This window comes from Sturnus vulgaris, chromosome 11 (genome assembly GCF_052056855.1).
Source record: "Sturnus vulgaris isolate bStuVul1 chromosome 11, bStuVul1.hap1, whole genome shotgun sequence".
Lineage (NCBI taxonomy): Eukaryota > Metazoa > Chordata > Aves > Passeriformes > Sturnidae > Sturnus > Sturnus vulgaris.
In genome coordinates this window covers 18,930,495-18,952,240 of record NC_142253.1, presented here as the reverse complement: position 1 = coordinate 18,952,240, position 21,746 = coordinate 18,930,495, and the positions used below count along the sequence as shown (strand labels likewise).

The 21,746-nt window shown below is 45.4% G+C and overlaps 1 protein-coding gene across 1 annotated transcript; it reads left to right on the top strand.

Annotated features, from left to right (window-relative positions):
- Positions 1–1,402: 1,402 nt before the first annotated feature.
- On the top strand, positions 1,403–20,544 carry EFCC1 (EF-hand and coiled-coil domain containing 1). Its single transcript, XM_088171774.1, is given in 9 exon segments — positions 1,403–1,579; positions 1,582–1,823; positions 1,825–1,961; positions 3,630–3,920; positions 3,923–4,088; positions 5,016–5,067; positions 15,837–15,995; positions 17,439–17,504; positions 20,410–20,544. Coding segments are annotated over 9 exon segments (1,425 nt in total).
- The last annotated feature ends 1,202 nt before the right edge of the window (positions 20,545–21,746 follow it).

Sequence of the window (21,746 nt, the reverse complement as noted above, 5' to 3'; positions counted from 1 at the left end):
TTCTTCAGTTCAGACTTCATTTTTAATGTGGTTGGCCACTCACATTTTGATCAATTAATTTTCCGTGGTACCTCTTCCCTTTTCCTTACTATCTATAAAAAGTACATCTGGACATGAAAATCACAACTATTACTGAGATTCACCTCAAAGCCCAGAGGAGAATCTAGCACAAAATATTCTCCCTGTGTACTGCACAACAAGAAATATTCAGAGGAAAATAGAGTGGCAGCTGAGGCTTGTGGAACTCCCAGAATACTGAGCCTGCAGAGGAGGCAAACAGCCCTGGCAGTGGCTGAGGGGACTTCTCACAGCCTCCTCTGAAAGTGTGTCACTTCAGGAGGGGAAGGCTTTTCAACCTTTGCCTTTCCTTCCTCCTCTGCTCGAATTTAAGGCTCCTCCTGAGAAAATACTGAGCTACAATCAATTCTCCATTCCTCAACAAAGCTACTCAGGTGCTCGACTTATCTTAAAGAGCAATACCAAAGGTGGTCAGAAATTTCCCATCAAAGCCTATTTGCAGAGAAACCCCACCATATGTGAGCAAATACTTATTAGAATCAGTTCACTCAAAATAAACCCAACCCTGTATTAAGCAGCGTTTTCAATGAATTTGAATTCTTTTTCCTCACGTATCAGCTGGACTGGTTTGCTTCTTTTTTGTCCTAGAGAGAATATTAGAATCATTTGCTCTTGACAGGACTCCTTGGATGGCCTCCAGCCCTGGCTCCTCACCACGCCTTGCCTGGGCTGTTAACGCAGCCTGTTCAGACCTCGGGCACGGCTGGTGCCACTGTCCCCTCTGGTGCCACGGTCCCCTCTGGTGCCACGGTCCCCTCTGGTGCCACGGTCCCCTCTGGCTCCTGGCGTGTCCCTGCTGCTGGAGGAGCCCGGCTTGTGCCGCTGCCTGCGTTCAACAACCCCGGTCCTACTGCCCAGCCAAAGAGAGACCAAAATCACTGCTTTGGGCAGCTCGTTTGAACGAGTTGAACACTTACTCATCTCTAACCCAGACCTCTGTTAACACCCACATACCAACACCAGGAAGTCACCTCATCTACAGAGGTGAGGAAGCTTGAGCGAACACAAGGTCGGCATTCAAGCACATGGGGTTTTTAATTCAGTGGAAGCACTCACTCTTTCACAAGCTCTACTTGTCAAACTGGATTGTGCGATGCTAGTCGTGCTTGTGTTAGAGAGCAACCAAGGAGAAATTAGCAAAGAACTAAGAACCACACTTGGGGCTCAGGCTTGGCAGACAAAGAGAGCAGGGTGGCACCTGCCCGCTGTGCCCGAGTCCCTGCTCCTGCCGGACAAAGGCGGACGCGGGTCCGTGCAGGGCGAGCCGAGCGCTCCGTGCCGGGGCTCGGGATGCTCGGGCAGCGCCGCGGGCCGGACGGGCGCCATGGAGCCGCCTGAGGGCTGGGACCCCTCCGGGCGGCCGGCCCGGCGCACGCAGTGGCTGCTCAGCGCCCTCGCCCACCGCTACGGGCTGGAGCGCGGCGTGGAGAACGAGATGGTCGTGCTGGCCACCGGCCCGGCCCGATCCCTGCAGGAGCTCTTCCAGCAGCGGGACTGCGCCGGGCCGGGCCGGGCCGCATCCCCGGCGAGGAGTCCCGCACGCTGTGCCGGGCGCTGGGGCCGGAGGAGGCGGCGGAGCCCGAGGAGTGCGCGGGGCTGTGGGACGGGCTCTGGGCCGAGCTCACCTTCCGCCAGCTCCACGCGCGGCTCTGCGGCCACTTCAGCACCCGCGCGGGGCCGCGGCTGCCGCTGGGCCGGGAGGGCGAGCACATCGAGAGCCACATTCGCCCGCGCAGCCCCCGCCGAGCCCGAGCGGCGGCCGCCGGGGCCCTGCTCCCGAGAGCGCTGCCAGGAGATGGTGGCGCTGGAGCGGGCCGAGGAGCGCACGGCCGAGCTGCAGGAGGAGAAGGGCAGCCTGCGGCAGCTGCTGGAGGACGTGCAGAGTTTTTCCTGAAATAAGAAGGAGCTTTTGGATTCTTACCTGCACAAGCACATGCAGTGCCTGAGTCATAAGTGCCTCAGTGTGATAAATGTGATTCGTGCTAATTAAGTTGTAACTATATTAACAAAATTGTATTTAAATCAATAGAAGACTATTGTTACAGAGTAAGGGGGGAGATGGATCAGACAGGGCACAGGACATCTTCCAGATGTTGGGAGTCGAAGAAGAAGGTTGGAAGAAAGTCAGATAAGAATAGTAGAAGGACGTAGGTCTAATAAGCAGCACCTAGAAATAGAGCTTCAACCTTGAAATGGGCAAAAATGGAATGATTCCAAGCATGGGACTTAATTAGAGTCATGTTATGGAAAACATCTGCTCAGTCACACAGGGCGCCTGCGCTACCTGCAGGTCACACCTCGGTCATTGAGGAAGATGATGAGCCTTCATCGGAAATAAGACCCTCAAAAGGATGAGAGACCCCCTAACCCATTAGTAGAGCATGCGCCGTGCAGTATAGTTACGTAAATTTTAAGAATAGAAACTAGGAGGAGCTTTCTAGAAACTTCTGTAGCCTACAGTATATAAGTGGGATTGTTAGCCTGGATGCTTTGGTACGTGAGGAATGGGAGCCACTCCCCGTATCCCCGGTCGGAGGGGGGCCCCTCCCCGGTCGGTTTTGCTTATGCTTTATACGAACCTCAATTATACTAAATTACTTACTGCCAAATTTTGTATATTCTTAAATATATGCACTTTGATTGTTTCATCTCCAATACTTTAATTGTCATCTCCAATACTTTGATTGTATTCATTTTGTTACTATTAAAAACTTACTATTAAATTTAATCTTGTTGCTTGATAAATTGGAAAAAATAGAACATCATTCATAACACTCAGCAATATTAGAAGTATGTTTTCATCGGAGTGTGGTCACAAGGCTTCAGAGTTGGAGCCAGTTCTGCAGGCAGGCTGATGAATAGTCTGGGGCTCCTCTGCAGAGCCCAGTTCATTCTGGGGCTGCTTTCTGCTGGTTCTGCTGTACTGGCTCGAGTGAAACACATACACACTTAACAGCAGTTCAATTACTCTGGCATGAAAGAGTGTGGAACAGGCAGAGCAGTGAAGGGCAGCATGGACCAGTTGTTCTGGCAGGTCTGGCGAGGTCTGATTTGATCCTAACACAGCACTCACAGAACTCTGCTCCACCTGTGGCACTTGCACTTGCAGTAGATGACTGTTCCTCTTCAAAATATCCAGCAAAGCAGGTCAAAGACACTTTTACCATTTTCCTCTTCAAAAGGGAGAGGAAATCAGCAGCAAACCTGAAGTCACCAGTCAGAGGTCCCAGGAAGAATCAAAACAGCAAAGAGGAGAGCTCCAGTACACCCCCAGGTGCTCTGAACAGAACTTCATTGGAAATACCTTTTTCAGCACACTACTTGACTCCTGAGAACAGACCATAATAATGACATTAAAGCTATGCAGGAACTTGTGCAATAACATAATAATGAGTAGTTTGAAAATTAAATGTCAAGCTAGGTATTAAAAAGTACTTTCCAGAGATTGTTTCCTTGTCTCTGTATTTGGCAAAGGTCAAGTAGCTTTAGTTGCTGATCAACTATATACGATTTTTAAAAAGCCCAACAAAGCCCAATCCAACCACTTTCAGTCTTAATTAAAACACATCAATTTCTCCCTGCTTTGTGTTCCTGCTCAGTACAGGTGGCACTGCAGAAGAGCCATGGCAGCCATAAAGAAGAAGGATCCTGCTTCATAGGCAGTAAGAGACCATTAACACAGAAGCACTCCCAGACCAAGTGCCTCCAAAGTGTCCTGAAGGAAATGGAGCTCATCCCCAGCTCCAGGGATGGGCAGATTGAAGAAGGCATCGGGTTCAATCAGGAGCTGGAGAAGGAGCTGAAGAGCTGTCAGGAAGCTCTGGTCAGCCTGGAGGATTGCAGCCTAGCCTGAAGAGGGAGCAGGCAGAGATGAGGAGGAAGGTGGAAGAGGCCAGACACGCTGTCCTGAACAGTCTTGGCAAAGTGAAGGAGCTGGAAGTGAGAGCTAACGAGGTGCCACATGTGCAAGGATACCTTCAGCAGCTGGAATCACAACTGCAGCACTACAGGTAGGTTGGAGTCTGTCAAAAAGTGCCTGTAAAATCACAGTGTTGGGACACAAGGGAGTTTGAGAATCTCTGCTTGTGGCTTCTTAAATGTCTCCAGAACACCTTGTAAAATCTAGCCAGAGGGAAATTAGAAGCTGCTTGTCCATTTTTTTGGCTGGGGTCTGTAGGAGATCTGGGAGCCTTCCAGGCCAATGTAAGGCTGCAGATCTGCAGAGAGCTGAAGTTCCTCCTCAGACACACAACAACAGAACTCAACACGGTAATGCTTCAAGAAAGCCCCAAAACAAATTGCTGGCAGTCCTTCAGAAAGCATTTCCAGCACACTTGTTTCTTTCACTGCATTTCCTGGTGGTTAGGTCCCATCCCAAGCCAGCTGTAATCAGCTGGCTGACACTCCATTTCATAGAAAAGCTCTTCAGCATGTCCTAGGAATTGGGGAAAAACACACAAGGACAATTTCTGGCCTGTGGTTTCAAACTTGCTGTGACTTCATTGCTTCTTCACTGACAGAATAGTAAGAGAGAAATAGAAGAGAGAAGCTGAAATATTCCTAAACCCACAAAACAATGTAGTGAGAATCTCAAACAAAAAAACATTACACAACTAAAGCCCACTTTTGTAATAGCATAAACAAAGCTTTGCAGAAGTCAGAAAGTTGGTCATGACTTTAATAGTCCACTGCTTTTGTTGCTTTTTGTCTCAGACAAAACTTGGACTCACTGATGGTTATTAAGTGTTGGGCATTTCTGCCCAAGATTCAGATTGACCTGTGGAATAAAATCTAGTTTATATTTTCACTGACCCAAAGCAAAACCAGTATTTTTATATATTTTTTACTTATCCTACTAAATGTAGTATTTTAATAAATTGCATCTTCTGAAGACCTTGCCTCTTCCTAAACTCACACTTCCTCTCTTTGCTTCCAAGAAGAATTCATAGTGAGTTTTGTGGCATCATAGCTACTGTACTGTTTGGTGAAGTGAGGAAATTCCAAAAATAACCATTTGATCCAGTGTCTTTCTGTGAGCATTGTGTATGTTAATCCTTGCATGCTTGCAGAAGATCAAAGAAAATAAAAGCATTTCTTTAAACATCTATAGCATTTAAAAAACACTGTGAGGGCCCAGCATATTCAAGATGACTGTCAGGGTCTCTGGATGAATGATACAACTCCTGGTGCTAAAAGGGACCACAAAACTTGTCAGGTCTGTCCCGTTCTCCTCGGCATGAGCACCAAAGATTGAAGATGAGTTCTTGTCCCATGGAATGGCTTTTCCAAAGTACAGTGAAGGATAAAAAGATCACCTTGAAACAGGTTAAAGGCAATAAGCAATGTCCACTGGCCTTGCAGAGCAGGAATTTTATGGGTTACATCAAAACAAAGAGTGTGAGGTTTGAAATGTAAATTATATGTTCCTTTTAAGATAATCTTCATTTGGAATACTTCTTTTAAAGTTGCATGCTAATTTAAAGTGGAAGGGCTAATTCTATTTCAAATGTAAGAGTCTTTCAAAGCTTCTCAGAATAAGAATAGCAAAGGCTTGACTTCAAATCCAGTCACATAATTGCACACAATTCATTTATCCCCAAGGAGCTGCAACATTTATCCCCGGTGTGCTGTGACACTGGAAGTGTAGCCATTTCCCTGCCTTTTCCCATGCTGGGCTCTTATGGACAGTGTTTATTCCTGGCAGGCTTTCCCTGGCTTCTCGCTAACTCCTCCTTTATGTGCCTGGCCGTGTTTGCTGTGTGGGAGTGAATCGGTGGCAGTGGCACACCCAGGGACACCCATGTGTCTGTCCCTCCTTGCTCCGTTTGCTGGCCCTGCTGGAGCTGTCCCCCAGCTCATCCCTTCCTGGGCATGGAGGGGTGGCAGTGCCCTGCCAGCCCTGCTGCAGCACAGTGACAAACCCCCAGCCCAAGGCACAGCTGGTGCTGTCACCCCTACCCAGCGAGCCCTGCCTCTCACAGCTGCCTCCTCCGCCCTTGTGTGCATGATTTGGATCATGCTAAGCCCTCCTACACCAGAGGGATTCGTGTTTGCCAAGGGGAGGTGCAGTCAGTGTTTCTGCAGCTCTTCTTCCCTGAATTAGTGCCTGCAAATTCAGGCAGCAGCTTGGTGACAGCTGTGCATGCCCCTCCTTCATCTGCCTGCCCTGCCTTTGGACAGTGCTCCCGGTACCAGACTCTCTTACAGGTGCTTCCTAGGTGCTCAGCAGATTCCCTATCTTGTCTTAAGTCCATCCCAAAAAGGATGGATTTCACACACAAACATCACTTTAAAGAAAAAACTTCCTCCCTTACCCCTTTCAAACTCAAACACAGGAGAGGCTGTGACCCTCAGAAAGCAGAGCTCCCAGTCCAGAGCCACTGATTTGGGTTTACAGCAAGAACCAGCAGCAGACATGGTCCTGGATCATAACCAGCCCTCAGCCACACTGTAAATGCCCTCGTGTTCCTCAGGACTCTGCCAGGAGCAGAGGCACCCAGGGGGAGCCTGTCAGGCAGCATTGAAACCTGCTTGGACTCTGAGGAGGCTGAGCTGAGCTGATCAATGTCACTAATGGGAGGAAATAGAGTACAGGCAACTCCTGCACTTCCAGGGACACAGGCAGGTACTCAGCAGCCCTGCAAATATTTGTTCTGTTTGGGACTCCTGCTGAATCGCTGCCCATGTTTGCTGTGCTCTTCCCTTCTTTCTCCTGGCTATCCTTTCAACTTTGTCAGTGTCTCAGCTGCCTGCTTAGCAGCATGATTAAAATCCAGACTGATATTTGCCTCTCTCATGCCTGCCTGGGGGTATCTTCTTTGTGGTATTCAACACGTTTCCCTGGATTTGCCTGGGACTCTGAACCTCAGCAATTCAGAGCTGCAGCCCCTGAAAAAACCTAAGGAAAACTGCAGTCACAACCAAAGGAAAGTGGAAAAAAAACAGAAAAAAACTCTAGAAAATTATCTCCTGCACTATAACCAAACTTGGATTAAGTGGATCTGGTCTTACAGATTCGTGTCCTGAGATAATCCCAGACTGGAAATTCAAAGACTGATTGAGACTGTGTGGGGGGAGAAGGAGGGCAGGAGGAGAGCTGGTCAATGTATCTGCTTCAGTCCTTTATTACAGAAAAGAGATATCCAGGTATACCAAGTTCCACCTCCCCTATGGCAGGGGAACTTTAAGACCACCTAAAGATCAACTTTAAGGTGCCTTCCAACCCAAACCACTCTCAAATTCTATGATATTTTCACAATTCCAGATGTGAAACCTAATCTGTGCACTCAAGTCAAGCGAGCTGGGAGTTGTAAAATGCATCAAGAGACTGGCTTTAGCTCAGAGACCTGGTCTTTGAAATAAGAATCCTTACACTGAAACCAGTTAAACTGGAAGAGGCCTAGAAAAGGCAACATGTGTGAAAAGAAAGGCATGGAAATTATTTTAGCCACTTGCAGATGTGGAAGAGAGATAGCTTTGGAGAGATGTGAAATGCCTCAGTGAAATTTTCATCCAGAAGATGAATAGGGCAGAATTGTTCAGTCTCTCAGCACAGGAACTGTGCAATGAAAGCAGAGGAAGGTTCAAAGCAGACAGAAAACAAAATTAATCTCATCCAGTGGGTCCCACAAACTTGGAGCATCTTCCTGCACAGTGCTGAGCTTGAGGAAAGGTTACACAGATTAAACAAGCAACTGAAATATTAATTAAGAAAACCCAAAAAACCCACTTTGCTGGTATTAAATGGAAAGATGACTCCACCTGATTCACTGTGGAAATTACTTAAATACTACAGTGAAAGGCCAGGGAAGGACTAAGGATGCACCAGATCCATGATAAGCAGGGGAAATGTATCTCTAGGTATTGTCTTTCAGCCTTTAATACACATAAAATGACAAAATGAGAGTTTGAGTTTCTAACATTGCCTTGGCTTCATCTGCAGGAGACCAAGGTCACAGCTCTGAGAATCAAGCTCACCTCACACCTCTAATCTCAGAGGGCTCTAAGCTGAGCTCTGACTCACACTCCACACCACAGCTTTGGATGCTGTCTCTCCACATCAATTTCCCCTTCTAAAACGCGATTTTAATGACCACAGAGGAAGGCAGATATCACCCACATCAGCTACTGCTCCTGCAGTCCCCTTCAAGTTGACCTCCAAGCTTAGAGATGCTGTTTAATTATTTTGTAACAACCCCCTCTCATTCAGATGCACAAATAGCACTGATAGCTGGAGATCAGAAGGATTTAAAATGGATTAGCTGTTCCTCTGGTAAGGAGAATTTCTGAGCTGCAGTGATAAATATTAGCTCAAATTTGGGAAAATCTCTCAGCTTTAGCCCAAACTTCCTGGTTAGCAACCTCTCGAAGATTTCTTGCACACCCCTCACAAGCTTCTCTTTGTGGGACATAATGAGTAGGACACGGGATTAGGTGGCTGAAGAGCCCAGCCCAAATCTGGTGCCAAAGCCCTGCACAAGTCCCTGCCTTTAGGCCAGGCTTTTCCTTTCTGGTGTCCTGGAGGATGCCTATTGTCCAGGCTGCAATCGCTGCTTTAATCGGCATTGAGAGCCCAGTGGGAGCCAGCACAGCCCATTCAGTGGAGATGTCAGCCCTTGAGGCAGACACAGCCACACCAAAATTGCAAGGAGCCTTCCCAGCCCTTCGTGCCGACAGCAAAATCTCATCTGAAAAGCTAGGCTTAGTGTTTCTGACATGCTGGCACAGCAAATATTTCCCTACATGGTTGAAAAACATCCTTTGTAAGAGTGTTGGCCCAGAGGTTCTCAACACGGGCTGAGATTTGGGGGCAAGCAGAGCATTTTCAGAGCGCTGTGTGCTTATCAGAAATAGAATATGTACTTTAATATTTCCATTCACTTGGCCTTCGTGCTGTTTGCAGCTGGCTGGCACGGACATGCACTGGTGTTTCTCTGTGTGTTTTCTCATTTCAAGCTGCTTGGCATGTATATTAAATCCAGTATTAAAGATTCTGTTCAATAATCTGTGTGAGATCATTCATACCCAAGTGCCTCACCTCTCTCTGCCCATAAAAGCAGCTCTAACTTGGTTTCTCACACCCTGTTGGGACTGTCGGGGAGAGAAAATGGTGTTTATAACCCTGGAAAGACGGATTTTTCTTATTTCTAGTCCAGGTAGTCCTGAGATAGAAATACAACATTTTATCTCATTGAAAAAAGGAATGAAGTATTAATGGGGAATCCTCTCTTCCTTTAAAATCTCTCTGAGGATATAAGAATAGCCTGACTCCACAAATGGAGGAGAACCAGCCAGCAGAGCTGTGCTGTAAAACACAAAGTTTAAGCAGATGACACAAAAGGACTTATTAACTGCAGGGCACACCCTGCATTATTCACTTCAACAGGAGCAAATCATCCCAAACACATCCCAAGCTTCACTCATCCCAAACCTCCCCCAGCAGCACTGCTTAGGAATACAAGGAGCTGGATTTTCAGCAGTGTCCCGCAACAGTGGCTTTTATTGATACATATTCTACAACCATGCAAACTATACGATCAGATAATTTTAGCCATTGTAATAGCTCATGTCACCAGAAAAATAACTGCTGGTTTAGTGGCAAAATGAGAAAGAAAGTTTGTGTAATAGATCTTATTACTTTGTACCGTCCAACCCTGGCCAGGGATTTAGGAATATTTTGAATATGACATTCAAATTTGTTATTTCAGAAATCTGTTTTTATAGAAGTTACACTGTCCTTGCCAGTACCGTAGATATCAAATACAGGCTCTATCCTGAATATTTTAGCCCTAGAGAAATGTCTATATGATAAAAGAGCATGATGAAATTGTCTGGTTAGATTATTCAGAAAAATCTCATTTAAAATGTCTTCACATCAATGCATGTCTTGGGTAAGGATGTGTGCTATGAATCCTAGAGAACTCCATCTTGAATATCAAATACAGACTATTTAAAAGCAAACACTGATTTAGAAGACTTACACTTGGACTAGTTGATGGCTGTCAGTCCCTTCCCACTGAACTGTTCATTTCTAGAAGAAGAATTCATCAGGTTTGTAAACATGGCATTGTAGTTTTCCTCTTCAGGAAATTAATTTTATAAAAATAAACCACGTGCTATAAGATTTCAAAGTTGCAGGTCTAATCCCCACCAGAGGACAGGAGAAATTTTCCTTTATGGGCTGCTTTGAGCTTTTAATTTAAGAACTTTTTTCCATTGTTATGGATGCTATGCTGGCGCATAAGTACAAATACATAACTGCACATGCTGGTCTACTAAAATGTATGTGGTTTTTTGGTAGGTTTTGTGTATGATGCCAAAGTCAGTCCTTAGAGCACTTTCCAAGTGGTCACAGACCCACAGGGAATGAAAAAGAATTTGATTAAAGCACCTAAATGTGGATTCCAGAGTGATTGCTCAGGAAATGATCTCCTGCACCAGCTGAGATAGGTCTGAAGGCAGGCTGAGGTGTGCACTGGTAGGTTGTAAGATTTGATTTGGATTTTATACATCTTGTAGAAGAAAAGTCAAATGTGTTGCCTCGAAATGATGTTACTCTGATTTCAGCTGCTTTTATAGAGTTGAGGTAATCTCTTGGGAAACATCAGGGACAGTTTGGAGAGGTGTGCATCACCCTCAGGTCCTGCTGGCACCTGAGCCCTTGGGCACAACAACAAGGAGGTCTCAGATCTCCATCAGCCTCATCAGGGAAGTGAGGAAATCCAAAGGGTCCGTGGAAGACGCACCTGCCAGAGGCAGTACAACCATTGTAATTATCATTTAAAATTAAACTGGCCAAACTTAGCAACTGTGAAGAGTTGCAGGTGCTAAATCCTTGGAAGGCTTGCAGTGATCACACAACAAATATCTCTCAAGCTGGCATCTCGTGGATGCTGGGATTTTTCTACATTTTCTTCTGCAATAATGTAGTGACGTGAGAAGTCAACGAGAGCAGCAGCAGCACTGTGAACTCTCTGCCCTGGTTTTGGAAACAAATACAGCTCTTGCAGGAATAACAGACCCCAGAACTTCAGATGTGATGGCTCTGCTGGGTTACCAGGGAAGGGAAGACTCAGGGAGCAGCTAGAAATGGTCACATTACACGTTTGACCTCCTAGTAACATTTCTTATTCAACCATATCATCAAAAAAAGACAAAATAGAGTTGCTATAACTGCTGGCAAAGCACAGGTAGGATCCTAATAAATGCAGAATCACTAGGCAGCATTTTCTGGTCTCTAGGAAAAGGCAAATAACTTACAAATATTTGCAAAGGGAAATAATGGATCCTGAGGTTGGCTCGGTTGGTCAGAGCATGGTGTTGAGAATGCCAGGATTGTGGTTTTGATCCAACTATGGGCCATTCACTGAAGATTGAGCCTTGGGAGTTCCTTTCAACTCAGAATATTCTGAGTTCTGTGAGTCAATTCAGGAGTTGCTTTTCAGTCACCTACCAGAACAATACTTGAAGAAGGCAAAGGGCAGGCTGCTGTCAGGGAACTTAAAACTTTCAAAAGGCACCAAGATAGCAGGCACGGAGCTTAGGCTGAAGGGACGTGCAGAGTTCCAGAGTCTCTGGTGGAGAGCAGCACTCTCTGAAGCTCTGAGGATGTTTTTACAAAGCAGCAAACACAAGGGGCTGAGGTAATTGCTGTTGCTTCCTGATGCAGGATCTGAGGAGTGGAAGCTGCGCCTTCCCCATGTCCCCAGCAGGCAACTGCTGGCTCTGAGCCCTCAGCTCAGCTCTCCCAGTGCCTCTGCACTGACAAAACCCTAGCACAGCTCTCCTGGGGAACCTGCAGGCACCAGAAACCCTTCCCACAGCTCCTGAGAAATTCCCAGCTTGGATGCAGAAGTGATGCTCCAGCCTCTCCCCTCACACAATCCTGTCCATTTTCCCAAATGCTTGGACAGAAGCAGCTCGGAGCCAGCTGAAGCACAATGTTTGGTGTTAAATGAGCCATCGTTCCCTTCTGTCACTCCACATCCATGAGGCTCTAAATCTGTGAGGTGCTGGAGTAGATGCTGCAGGAATTTCCGTGCCAGTCAGTAGGAGCTCTCAGAGTCTGTCCCACGCTCAGGGGAGCTGCAGTTCTGCAGACATCAGAAAGAGCTTTGGCACATTTTTGAGCTTTGGCACATTTTGAAGCTTTTGGAGTGGAATTCTGTAGGACCTTCAGCCAGCTGCTAAGTACTCTGCTAGGAAGAGCCCTTCTGAAGACACTAAAAGGCTCCCTGGACATTGGATTTTTGCTGGCATACACTGCAGCAGCCAGGAGATAAGGGAAGGATTCCTGGGGATTAAACAGCACACATGAAGGAACACACGAGGGTGAGGGCTGCTACAGAGCTGTGGCAGAAGGAAATGATCCACAGGAGCACACTCTGCTTTCTCCGACTTCTCTGATTTATGTCAGGTGCCTTGGCCAGAGCTGTCAGTGCTCAGAACACCGCAGTATTTTAGTTATTAGTTATTGATTGTAGGCTTTCAAGCATCTTGCTGTAAAATCCAAAGTCAGGACAGCAGGAGAGACAGAATTCCCCAAGATCTGAGTTTAAAAAGCAGGAAGGACAAACAGAATGTATCCAGGCAGTTCTGGCATGGGCTGTGGGGGTGTGTCTGTGTTTGCTTCCACGTGCCTCTGCTGCTATTCCTTATGGGCTGGGCTGAGAGCAGACCTCAAACAATGCAATTTAATTCCACAGTGTGTGCACAAAGCGTTGTGCTGTCTCCAGAGTGCTCAGAGTCACCACGGGAAGGACAGCAAGGCACAGCCCTGTGCGTGGGACTGCACCAGTCCAGGATTTGCCTGCCCGTATCCAACGTGCAGGGAGATGGAAGGGATTGCAAGAAAAAACATGGCCATCACTTAAATGATTTCTTTTTCTAGAGGCTGGTGATTTTGGAAATAAAATGAAAATCATCAGCCAAAACCAGGAAATCTCCCAGAACTGTAACCATTATAGTTGAAGTTATAACTGTACTTTATAACTGCCCATATAAAGCCAGGATATTTAGTGATCTTTATTGTAGCCACTAAAAATTCATGCTTTTAAACACTTATCTTTAAAGCCTGACAGATCAAGCTATTTAAAAGCTGAGCTTAAGCATCTGGATTGATTATAGAAAGTTCATTCATAGGATTTCTGTTGGAGGGGAGCTCACAGCACCAACCTGGGACCGACGTATTCAGAAAACCCACACAGACACTCAGCTCCATTGTGAAAACATAATCTAAATAGTAAATGAAAAGTCATAAATAATTCAAAAATGTACACACCCAAAGTCTGTAATTCCCGCAGGGAATAAGCCAAATCTGAAACCATTCTGAGTTCCCTGAACTCTGACAGTTCAGGTAAAATAGTACAAAAATAAAAATCACACCTCATTTTGGTTAAAAGCCACAAGTCCTACGCTTTGAAAATGAATTGCTCTGAGTATAACTACACTCAGGGCAATGTACACACACAGCTGTTTGATCTGCTCCAAGGAAGTCTCTGAAAGAGATGAGTTAAAGGTCTGTGAATGACAAGTTAATAATTCCTCAGAGTTATTTTCTGATCAGTCAGGAATTATTTAAGCCCAATATATGCTCAGCACCAGAAGCAGGTGAGTTTTCCTGCAGCTCGATGTTTCCATAACAATAAGGCAGAGCCAATTAAAAGCCAGTTAATCATGGACATTACTTTGAGATTACTTAGATATATTTATACCTTAAATATAATCAATCAAATTAACAATAATAAAATATGAATAAAACTAGTTCTCAGGTTAGCAGCATGTCCAACTCCCCTTGAGCAGAGATTATAACCACATTATTTAAAGCCCCAGTGCTGTATCCCAGCAGTCCTGTGTGATCTCACTATTTGAATTCTGCAGACTTCAGCCCCTGATGGGCACAGATTGAAGTGCCAGCGATCTTACTATGAAACAAAAATAGTGCATTGCCATGGTCTGCTTTCTCCTGTGCTTGTTCAGTATTTTATACTCCATCTTTAAACAAAGCAAAAAGCTTTCAGTAGTTCTGGAAGGATTATGTGAATCAGTGAAATATTTAAAGTAAAATATTCAGCTTCTTTACATGTTGCCATCCTTTGTGTTTGACAGTGTTTCATATAATTTTCTTCCTTGACTAAACTAATGGAAGAGTTTACTTGTTAGGGGAAAAAAAATTAAAACCAGAGTAAAATCCTATTTCTGCCTTAAACAGTTTGCAATATTCAATGGCAATTTATCCTTGCAGAAACACAAAAGTTCCTTCTCTACTGCTTAGCATCAGTCCACAGGAAAAAACTACCTGCAGGTAGTGCCAGTTTTCTTCTCCTTTTTTCCTCATTCTGAGGTGCTCATCATCTTCTGCAGCATCACACTGCCCTCTTTTTCCATCCTTTGCTGATGGATATTAGTTCTGTGCAGCTTGTCTGGGAGAGCACTATTATGAACAGATTAATGCAAAATTCCAGAAGAGAAATGGAATCTGTTGCTCTTGATTCAGAGGCAAGCGGGGAGGTGAAGAAGACATAGTGCCAACTCACTGTGACATTAATTAAATAGCAGTGGGATTAATCATTTTGAGCCTGTTAGGAAATTTATTCTTAGGCCCTTTTATATTAGCCAGCAGTTATAAGGCAGGAATTTGCTGCTACAAAACAGACAAGTAATACAAAATTCCTGTCAAAAAGGTGACTCTCCTTGTAATCAGCAGAAAGCAAATAGGAAGTCTGAGAAATGCTCTCTCGAGCACCTTCTAATAAATACATTGGCTTAATAAATAAACCACCGACACTTTCTCTGAAGCTGACAAAAATACCTTATTCATTGCTGTATATTCTTCTGTTTGGAGCTGCTCCGTGTGGAAAATCAGACAAATAACAGCAAGGCTAACAAGCAAGAGACTCAGCAGGCAAGTGAAGGGCAGCACTCTCAAATGCTGATTAATAATTGCTCCAGTCTGAGGCTTGTGAAACCAGAGGATGAGACAGTTCTGAGATTTGTCATGTCTAGAAAGTTCTACCTTCCAACAGCCAAACACTTCAAAATAGCTCCTCCTGAGGACAGGGTGGTGACCTGGGGATGGTGGATGGGGAGAACATGAGTGAAATCTAAAAATAGTGTTATGCTGCCAAGTGTAGTGCTATAAAGAAATGCCAGTTGTTTTCTATATGAGCTTGCATGCAAGCTGCCATCTTAATTAAAAAGGCAATTCATTTATGAACTGCTATAATGAGAAGTTCATCCCAATATCTGGAGAAAATCAAGGAGAAACAGTGGAGAGGTTGTTCCTCTTGGTGTTTCTCACCTGGTTCCCCCTTCACCAGGGACAGACACATCTTCTTGTCTCACTGAATGTACAGATGATTGCTATATAGGAGCTGCAAGATACAGAGATGGTTGTGGTGAGGGCACATAAATTAGTTTTGCTTTATAGAGGGCAACAGGAATGCAAAAGGGGAGAAAGTTGATGTAGCAATGCCAGTATTTAAGTGTAAAATATATAATAAATTTAGTATTTAAAATTCCTGAATGGCCTGCCTGCACTCAGTGATGAATGAACTCCCATTGTGCACAAGAGCTAAGCACTGATTTTCTAACAGCTCCTGATACCTCACTTCATGCAGCACATTGAAAAATGTACTTCCTTTCCACAGAGTCTTCTGGAGTGAGCCCCATTTACCACAAAAGGGGGGAAACTCAGCTTTGCAATGCTTGGGCAAGAAAGGAAGAGCTCCAGAGCCTTCAGTTTGCTGTGTTTTGTGCAGGTGAAAGGCACCTTGCTCGGGGAGCTGCGGCAGAAGGTGGAGGAGACAGAAATGCTGAAGATGGAGCTGCAGATGTTGGAGACAGAGAGGACTCGGCTGTCCCTGGGGGAAGAGAAGCTCATGGATGTTCTGCAGCTTCTCCAGCAGCTCCCAGCCTTGGTATGGTGAGAAGGCAGTCCTGGGGCTGAGAACTGGGTTTGTGGTCCTTTCCAAACTGAGAATATATTCATCCCTTCTATGAGGTAGAAAATCCTTTGCAGCAAGACAGAATTTTACATGTGTGTGCCCTGGGAGCCTGGTGGTTGCAGGAAGCTTTTAGACCCCTTTGACTGGCTTTCTAAAAGCCTAGAGAGCTCCTTGGGGCTGAACCTTCAAGCTCATTATCCTCTAATCCAAAATTGAGAGTAAACGAGAAAAACAAAGAACTGAGAAGTCAGGAAGATTCCAGAATATGTATTTTTCCTTCTAGATCAGGATCTTTGTTTATCTGCCTGCTAATGTAACTCTGAGTCAGTATTAAAGAGATAAAACTCCCAGAAGAATTTAGCAAGAATCCCTTAAATCCCTGGTGGGATATCCCTAAGAAACCTTCCCCATCAGAACCTGTGGGATTAGCTGTCACTTTCCCAGCACATTCACCCTCATGTCTGAACTCTCTCATTCACATCAGAACCTACCACCGGGCAGTGACTGTCCAAAGGCACACACACATCCTGTCAGCACTAACAAAACCTCACACTGTGCTGCTGAGGCCATGTGAATCCATGTGAAATTCCCAGACTGCTTCCCGCTGTGCCCCAGTCCCCCCCGGGGCAGCCAGGCAGGTGGAAGAGGGAGCAGGGCCAGCTCTGCCTGGGGGTAACAACATCTTCCTCCCAGCATTGCTCCCTTCCACTTCCACTTCTCAAAGTTTTAGCAAGAACAGCCTGTCCCTGCAGGCACGGGCTCTCTAAATGCTAATTAAACTGATTGCAAGACCATCTTCCAGAAAGCACATGAGCGTCTTGACAGCAAATTAGGAGAGTTTGCTTTTCCAGGCACATTATGTAATGTCCCACCAGATTTCTTGTGTAAAAGCACCACTGAGAGAAACCATCCAAGTTCTGAGTCGTTTTTACAGTGCTCTCACTTTGGCTAATGTTTATTCCATCTCAGATCCAGCCCTGCCACAGCATATTTGCTCTGTCCTTCAGCTGAGTCTGAGAAGACCCTTCCTAAAATAACACCACCAGGTCCAGTTCACCTTCCCCACAGAGCTGGCAGAGGACTCAAAGAGCTTTTGCTCTGCTTACCCTCCTTGCCATCTAGGAGAACTTTGGGCACATGATCTGGAAAATTCTGTATTTTCCACTGAATAGTTGTTACTTCTCTTTCTACAGCCATATTAAGGTATTACAACCCCTTACAAACTGCTGTCTTCTGAGCACAGTCTAAGATAAAATGCTTGAAAATACAGCAAATATCAAGTCTTGTGTTAATCAGGATTCAGTGTCATTTTGCTTTAGTTTCCAAGTGCAAATACCTTGCACGTAGGTTCTGTTGCATATCTGTAAAATGGTGAAGGACATACTTGTGCCATAATGTTGTTTTGTTTTTTTAAAGAACATATCTAAGCGAGCCTTGGGGAAAATCCTGCTGAGCACTTTGGAATCCTGCCATGACTCCCCAGCCCGGTAAGAAAAGAAATCACATCTAAAGATGAAACATGTTTTGTGGGACAAACACTGAGTAATACACAGATGGGTAGGAAAAGGATATTTCAAATCCTGGGGTCCAGGCTGGGGAGAAGGAGGTAGTTTGCAAGAAGATTATCTATAGAAAGTGATGGATTCTAGTCTGTAATGCATCAAAACCACACCCAGGGTACTTTTTTAGTAAAATTTTAATTAAAATGTGGCCTTTGAGGGGTAATTCAGTATCTTACAAATGTTTGTAGGGTTTCATTGATAGAAGAAAGTGGAAAAATGACCAAGTGTGTAAGGCTGCTGTTTCTCAGGTTTGCTACTCCAGTGTGTTGGTGCTCTTCTGCTGCAACGCAAGATTTACCCATCAGAACAGTTCTGTACAAACCAGATCAAACCTGCACTCCTCTAATAACAGCATTTTGTGCTCCTTGTGTGAAAATTGAATTTGCAAACTCCTTTTCCTTTCCAATGGTCTGGAGCTGCCTTTGCAGGAGCCGTGCAGGGATCACAGCCCCAGGGCTTTGGTTTGAAAACTTTGTTCCTATTAGCAGAACATTTGTACTTACCTCCAAGGAATGAACATCCTGTCCCAGGAACATGGCTTGGAGGTGCTTTTAATAGGCAGGCAGCAGACAAAGACAAGATTAGAAAAGACCAGATGTGGCCTGGGTGCTTGGTTTTGGAGAATACTAATTACAGGGATTTAGGGAGAATAGCATGGGAACCCTTCTGGGGTTTGCATTTCAAAGCCTGCTTTTCCTCGTGCCCAGCAATCCAGGGCACAGGCAGCCCAGAGCCAAGCTGTGCCCTTCAGCTGCAGAGGAAGCAGAGAAAAGAGGGCCAAGACTGACTTTTGTGGCTTCCAGGACACCAATAGAGAGAGAACCACAGCTGAGCCATGGCTTGATGTTCTCCTGGAGAACAGAGGAGGCTGTTTGGGTCCACAGCACAGTGTTCAGAAAGTGCTGCCAATTGTCCTGCACAGAAACAGGGACTCCAAGGGATGCTGCTCAAAGTTCCTCCCTTTGAAACAGCAGCACAGCTCAGCTCCCTAAAGCTCCAAGTGCTGCTGTCTGTCCATTCTGCATCACCACTGCCATACACAGCTCACCTGCTCTGCTTTCCACTGTCTGCCTGTGCACCTGGAGAGAGTTGAGCAGCTTTCCCAAGTCTTTGTAATCAAACGTCTTTCTCTGACAAGCCAAAGTGGATGGTTGGGTTGGCAATGGTGCTGTGAAATAGTCTTAGTTCACACAGGTATATGGGGCCCCAGTGGGCACGGAATGAAGCAAGAGAAAAACAGAGAAGACAGTTGAACCCAGATTTGCTCACGTTTTTTATAGACAGGAATTCATTATTTGGTTGCAAAATTTAGACATTTTATGATAACCACTTGAAAGGTGTGATAGGTTGACTTAGGAAGAAGAAACTCAGAAGAGATTCTTCCTAAGGGAATTTCCTCTGTGGGGGTTGGGATACCTGCAACAGCCAATTAGAGAAAGTTAGTTTGCTCCGTGAACACACATTTTGAAGGAGGCAATCCAGAACTGAGTCTCTTTTTCTTTCTGGCGGCTGAGCAGGTAACACCAACCTGAGCTTTCCCCTCCCCCATACGGGGGGGGAGGCTCGGGAAGCCGCTTGGGCCCCCTTTGCCAACGAGGGGGACCCGATGGCCGGGGGGAGAAAAAGTTGTGTGATGAGACCTTCACAGCTTCCTCCTCCACGGGCCTGCGGCTCTGGCGTGGGGGGAGGCCGACTCTTGCTGCTGTTGGATGGGCCGGGCCTGCCCGGGTGGCCATGAGCAGTGTGGGGCTGCAGCCCAGCCCCAGAAAGGCTGATTGACACCTCAGCCACCCTCACCCAGCACGGCCTGAGCCTGGCCCAACTCTTGTAGTTGTGTTAAACTTTAACTCTTTAGTGCTCAGATAAGATTTGCAAAGCCTCCAGCCTTTCCTTTGAATATGAAAGAGAATAAGAAGATTTCTGAAGTCAGTGACGTAAGAGCTAAGTTTTTAAGATGGAAGGAGAATGAGAAGATGCTGAAATGGCTGAAAATCTTTTTGTGAAATTGTAGGAATGAACTGATGTACTGAATATTCCTATAAACCATGGAAAGAGACATGGGGGGATGGAAATGTTCCATTTAATAGATGATTTGACTAAAGAGCACCTGTGTTGAGAATTTCTGCCCTGAGAAAAGAAGGGGATTATGGTTCTCTGAAGATGAAGCCTGAGCAGAGAGAAAGGAGACAGAGAGAATCTTTGCGGTTGAACATTTCATTCTTAAAAGTAATACCCCATGAGACAGACATGGCCCACATCTACAGCTTTGGGACGGCTGTGGAGTTGGGAGGAGCGTCACGGTTGCAGGTTCCTGGGCGGATGCAAATCGTGAAAGATAAAACCACGAGAGAACTGTCTTTTTCCTTCTTGTGGGAAAAATCCCTACAACTTCAACAAGAAGAGGCTTCTCTCTCCAGGAGTGAACTGAGAAAGACTAAATTGGGCACTGGCTGAAGTATTTGTTATATGTTTGTTTTGTTGTTATGAAGATTGGGAGAGGGAGGGAAGGAGTGATCTAAAAAATCTTATTCTGAAATTTTTTTTTTCCTCTCTTTTTTTTTGTGTAGTTAATAAATTTTCTTTTATACTCTCTCAAGTTTTAGGCCTGCCTCACTCTTTTGCTCCTGGTTCTGTCTCACAACAAGAAAAATAAGTTTATTCAAATTGGCAACTCAAACTCAAGACATTAATTTGGTGCATTGGCCGGGAAAGTCAAAATTAAACCAAGACAAAAGGGCACCTAAGAATAAAAGAGTCTGTTGTGGTTGTGATACTGCAACTTCCTTACTTTGTTGAAGTCTAATGTTTGCAATTTTCTTCCCCAGGGCAAAGCCCAGCTGTTAGAAGTGCTGGACACCCTTCAGCAGGAGCTGACAGCCTGTGAACTGTTGCACAAGTAGCCCTTGGAGCAGACACAGAGCCCACAGTTCCTGTCCAAGCCCCTGGTGATCTCCTGCTGAGCCCAGCCAGCCCAGGACAGCTGGAAGGAGGAAGGAAGGACGTTTGTCCAGCTCAGCTACAGCTGGACTGGCCAAGGGAAGAGCACCAGCTCTGGGATGAGCACAGCCCTGCAGAACTGGACTGCAGACCCCAGCCCTGGGGTGCCCCTGGGACTGGACTGGAACAAACCAAACTGTGCCCATCCCACTTACCTAACCCACATGGATTTATAGCCCTGAAAAGCTGGGCCTGGAACAAAGCAAACTGTGCCCACCACACCCACCTGACCCACACACATTCACAGATCTGGCTATGCAGGGGCTGGGCACAGTTTGCTTTGTGGAAGCCCCACTGCAAAGCCAAGGCAGCCTGTGTTATCCCTGGGTTTGTTGTCCCTTACCCTACAAGTGACAAACAGTGATAAACACACCCAGGATTGTGTGCCAGCAGTGCAGGTTTTAAGGGCTCTGTGTTTCTCACTCACTTATTCACCTTATTTAACTCTGAAGGTAGATTTTTTTATTGCTCTGCTGAATTTTATATTTGCAATTACAGAGATGCCTTAGGAATATGCAGCGGCCTTTCCTGACAACAGTCAGATTTTACATAAAAAGTTACATTTAAGTGCTTGAAGAAGGTCCAAAGCAATCTTGTTCCCAGGCTCTCAGGGAGAGGAAGGGCTGAAAAATTCACTTTGCTGTCATTAGTGCAGTTGCACAAGTGAGTTCTCAAGTTTCATTTCCCTCAGTGCTGCTGAGACACAAAATTAGGCCCCACATGCAGGCCAATTAATGTAAAGAGCTGGGCCTAATCCTGGTGCCATGGAATGTTTTAATCAGCAATAAAATAATTCCTGGGGCAAAAGTTTAAAATAAAATAGGTTTCTTCCAAGCTGTGTCATTCAGCTGCCAAACAGAGGCAGAACTCCTAAAAGAGCCAGCTGAATTTATGTTATTGAAAAGATGCACTGTGCATCTTTTAAGAATGTGAAATGATTTGTCTGAGATAATGCCAGCGATGAAATGAAATCATTCAACTGTACATGTATGAATTTTTTTCCCAGGAAAATAGTGGGGAATAAGATTTCCATTCCTTTCCCTTCAGAACACACTGTGTAGCTCACACACTCCTCCATTGAAAGTTGTGGCACCTTTGAGCCACACTGGCAATAAAAATTTGTATTATTTTAATTTCATTTTAAAGGAGAGGAAAAAAGGTGTTA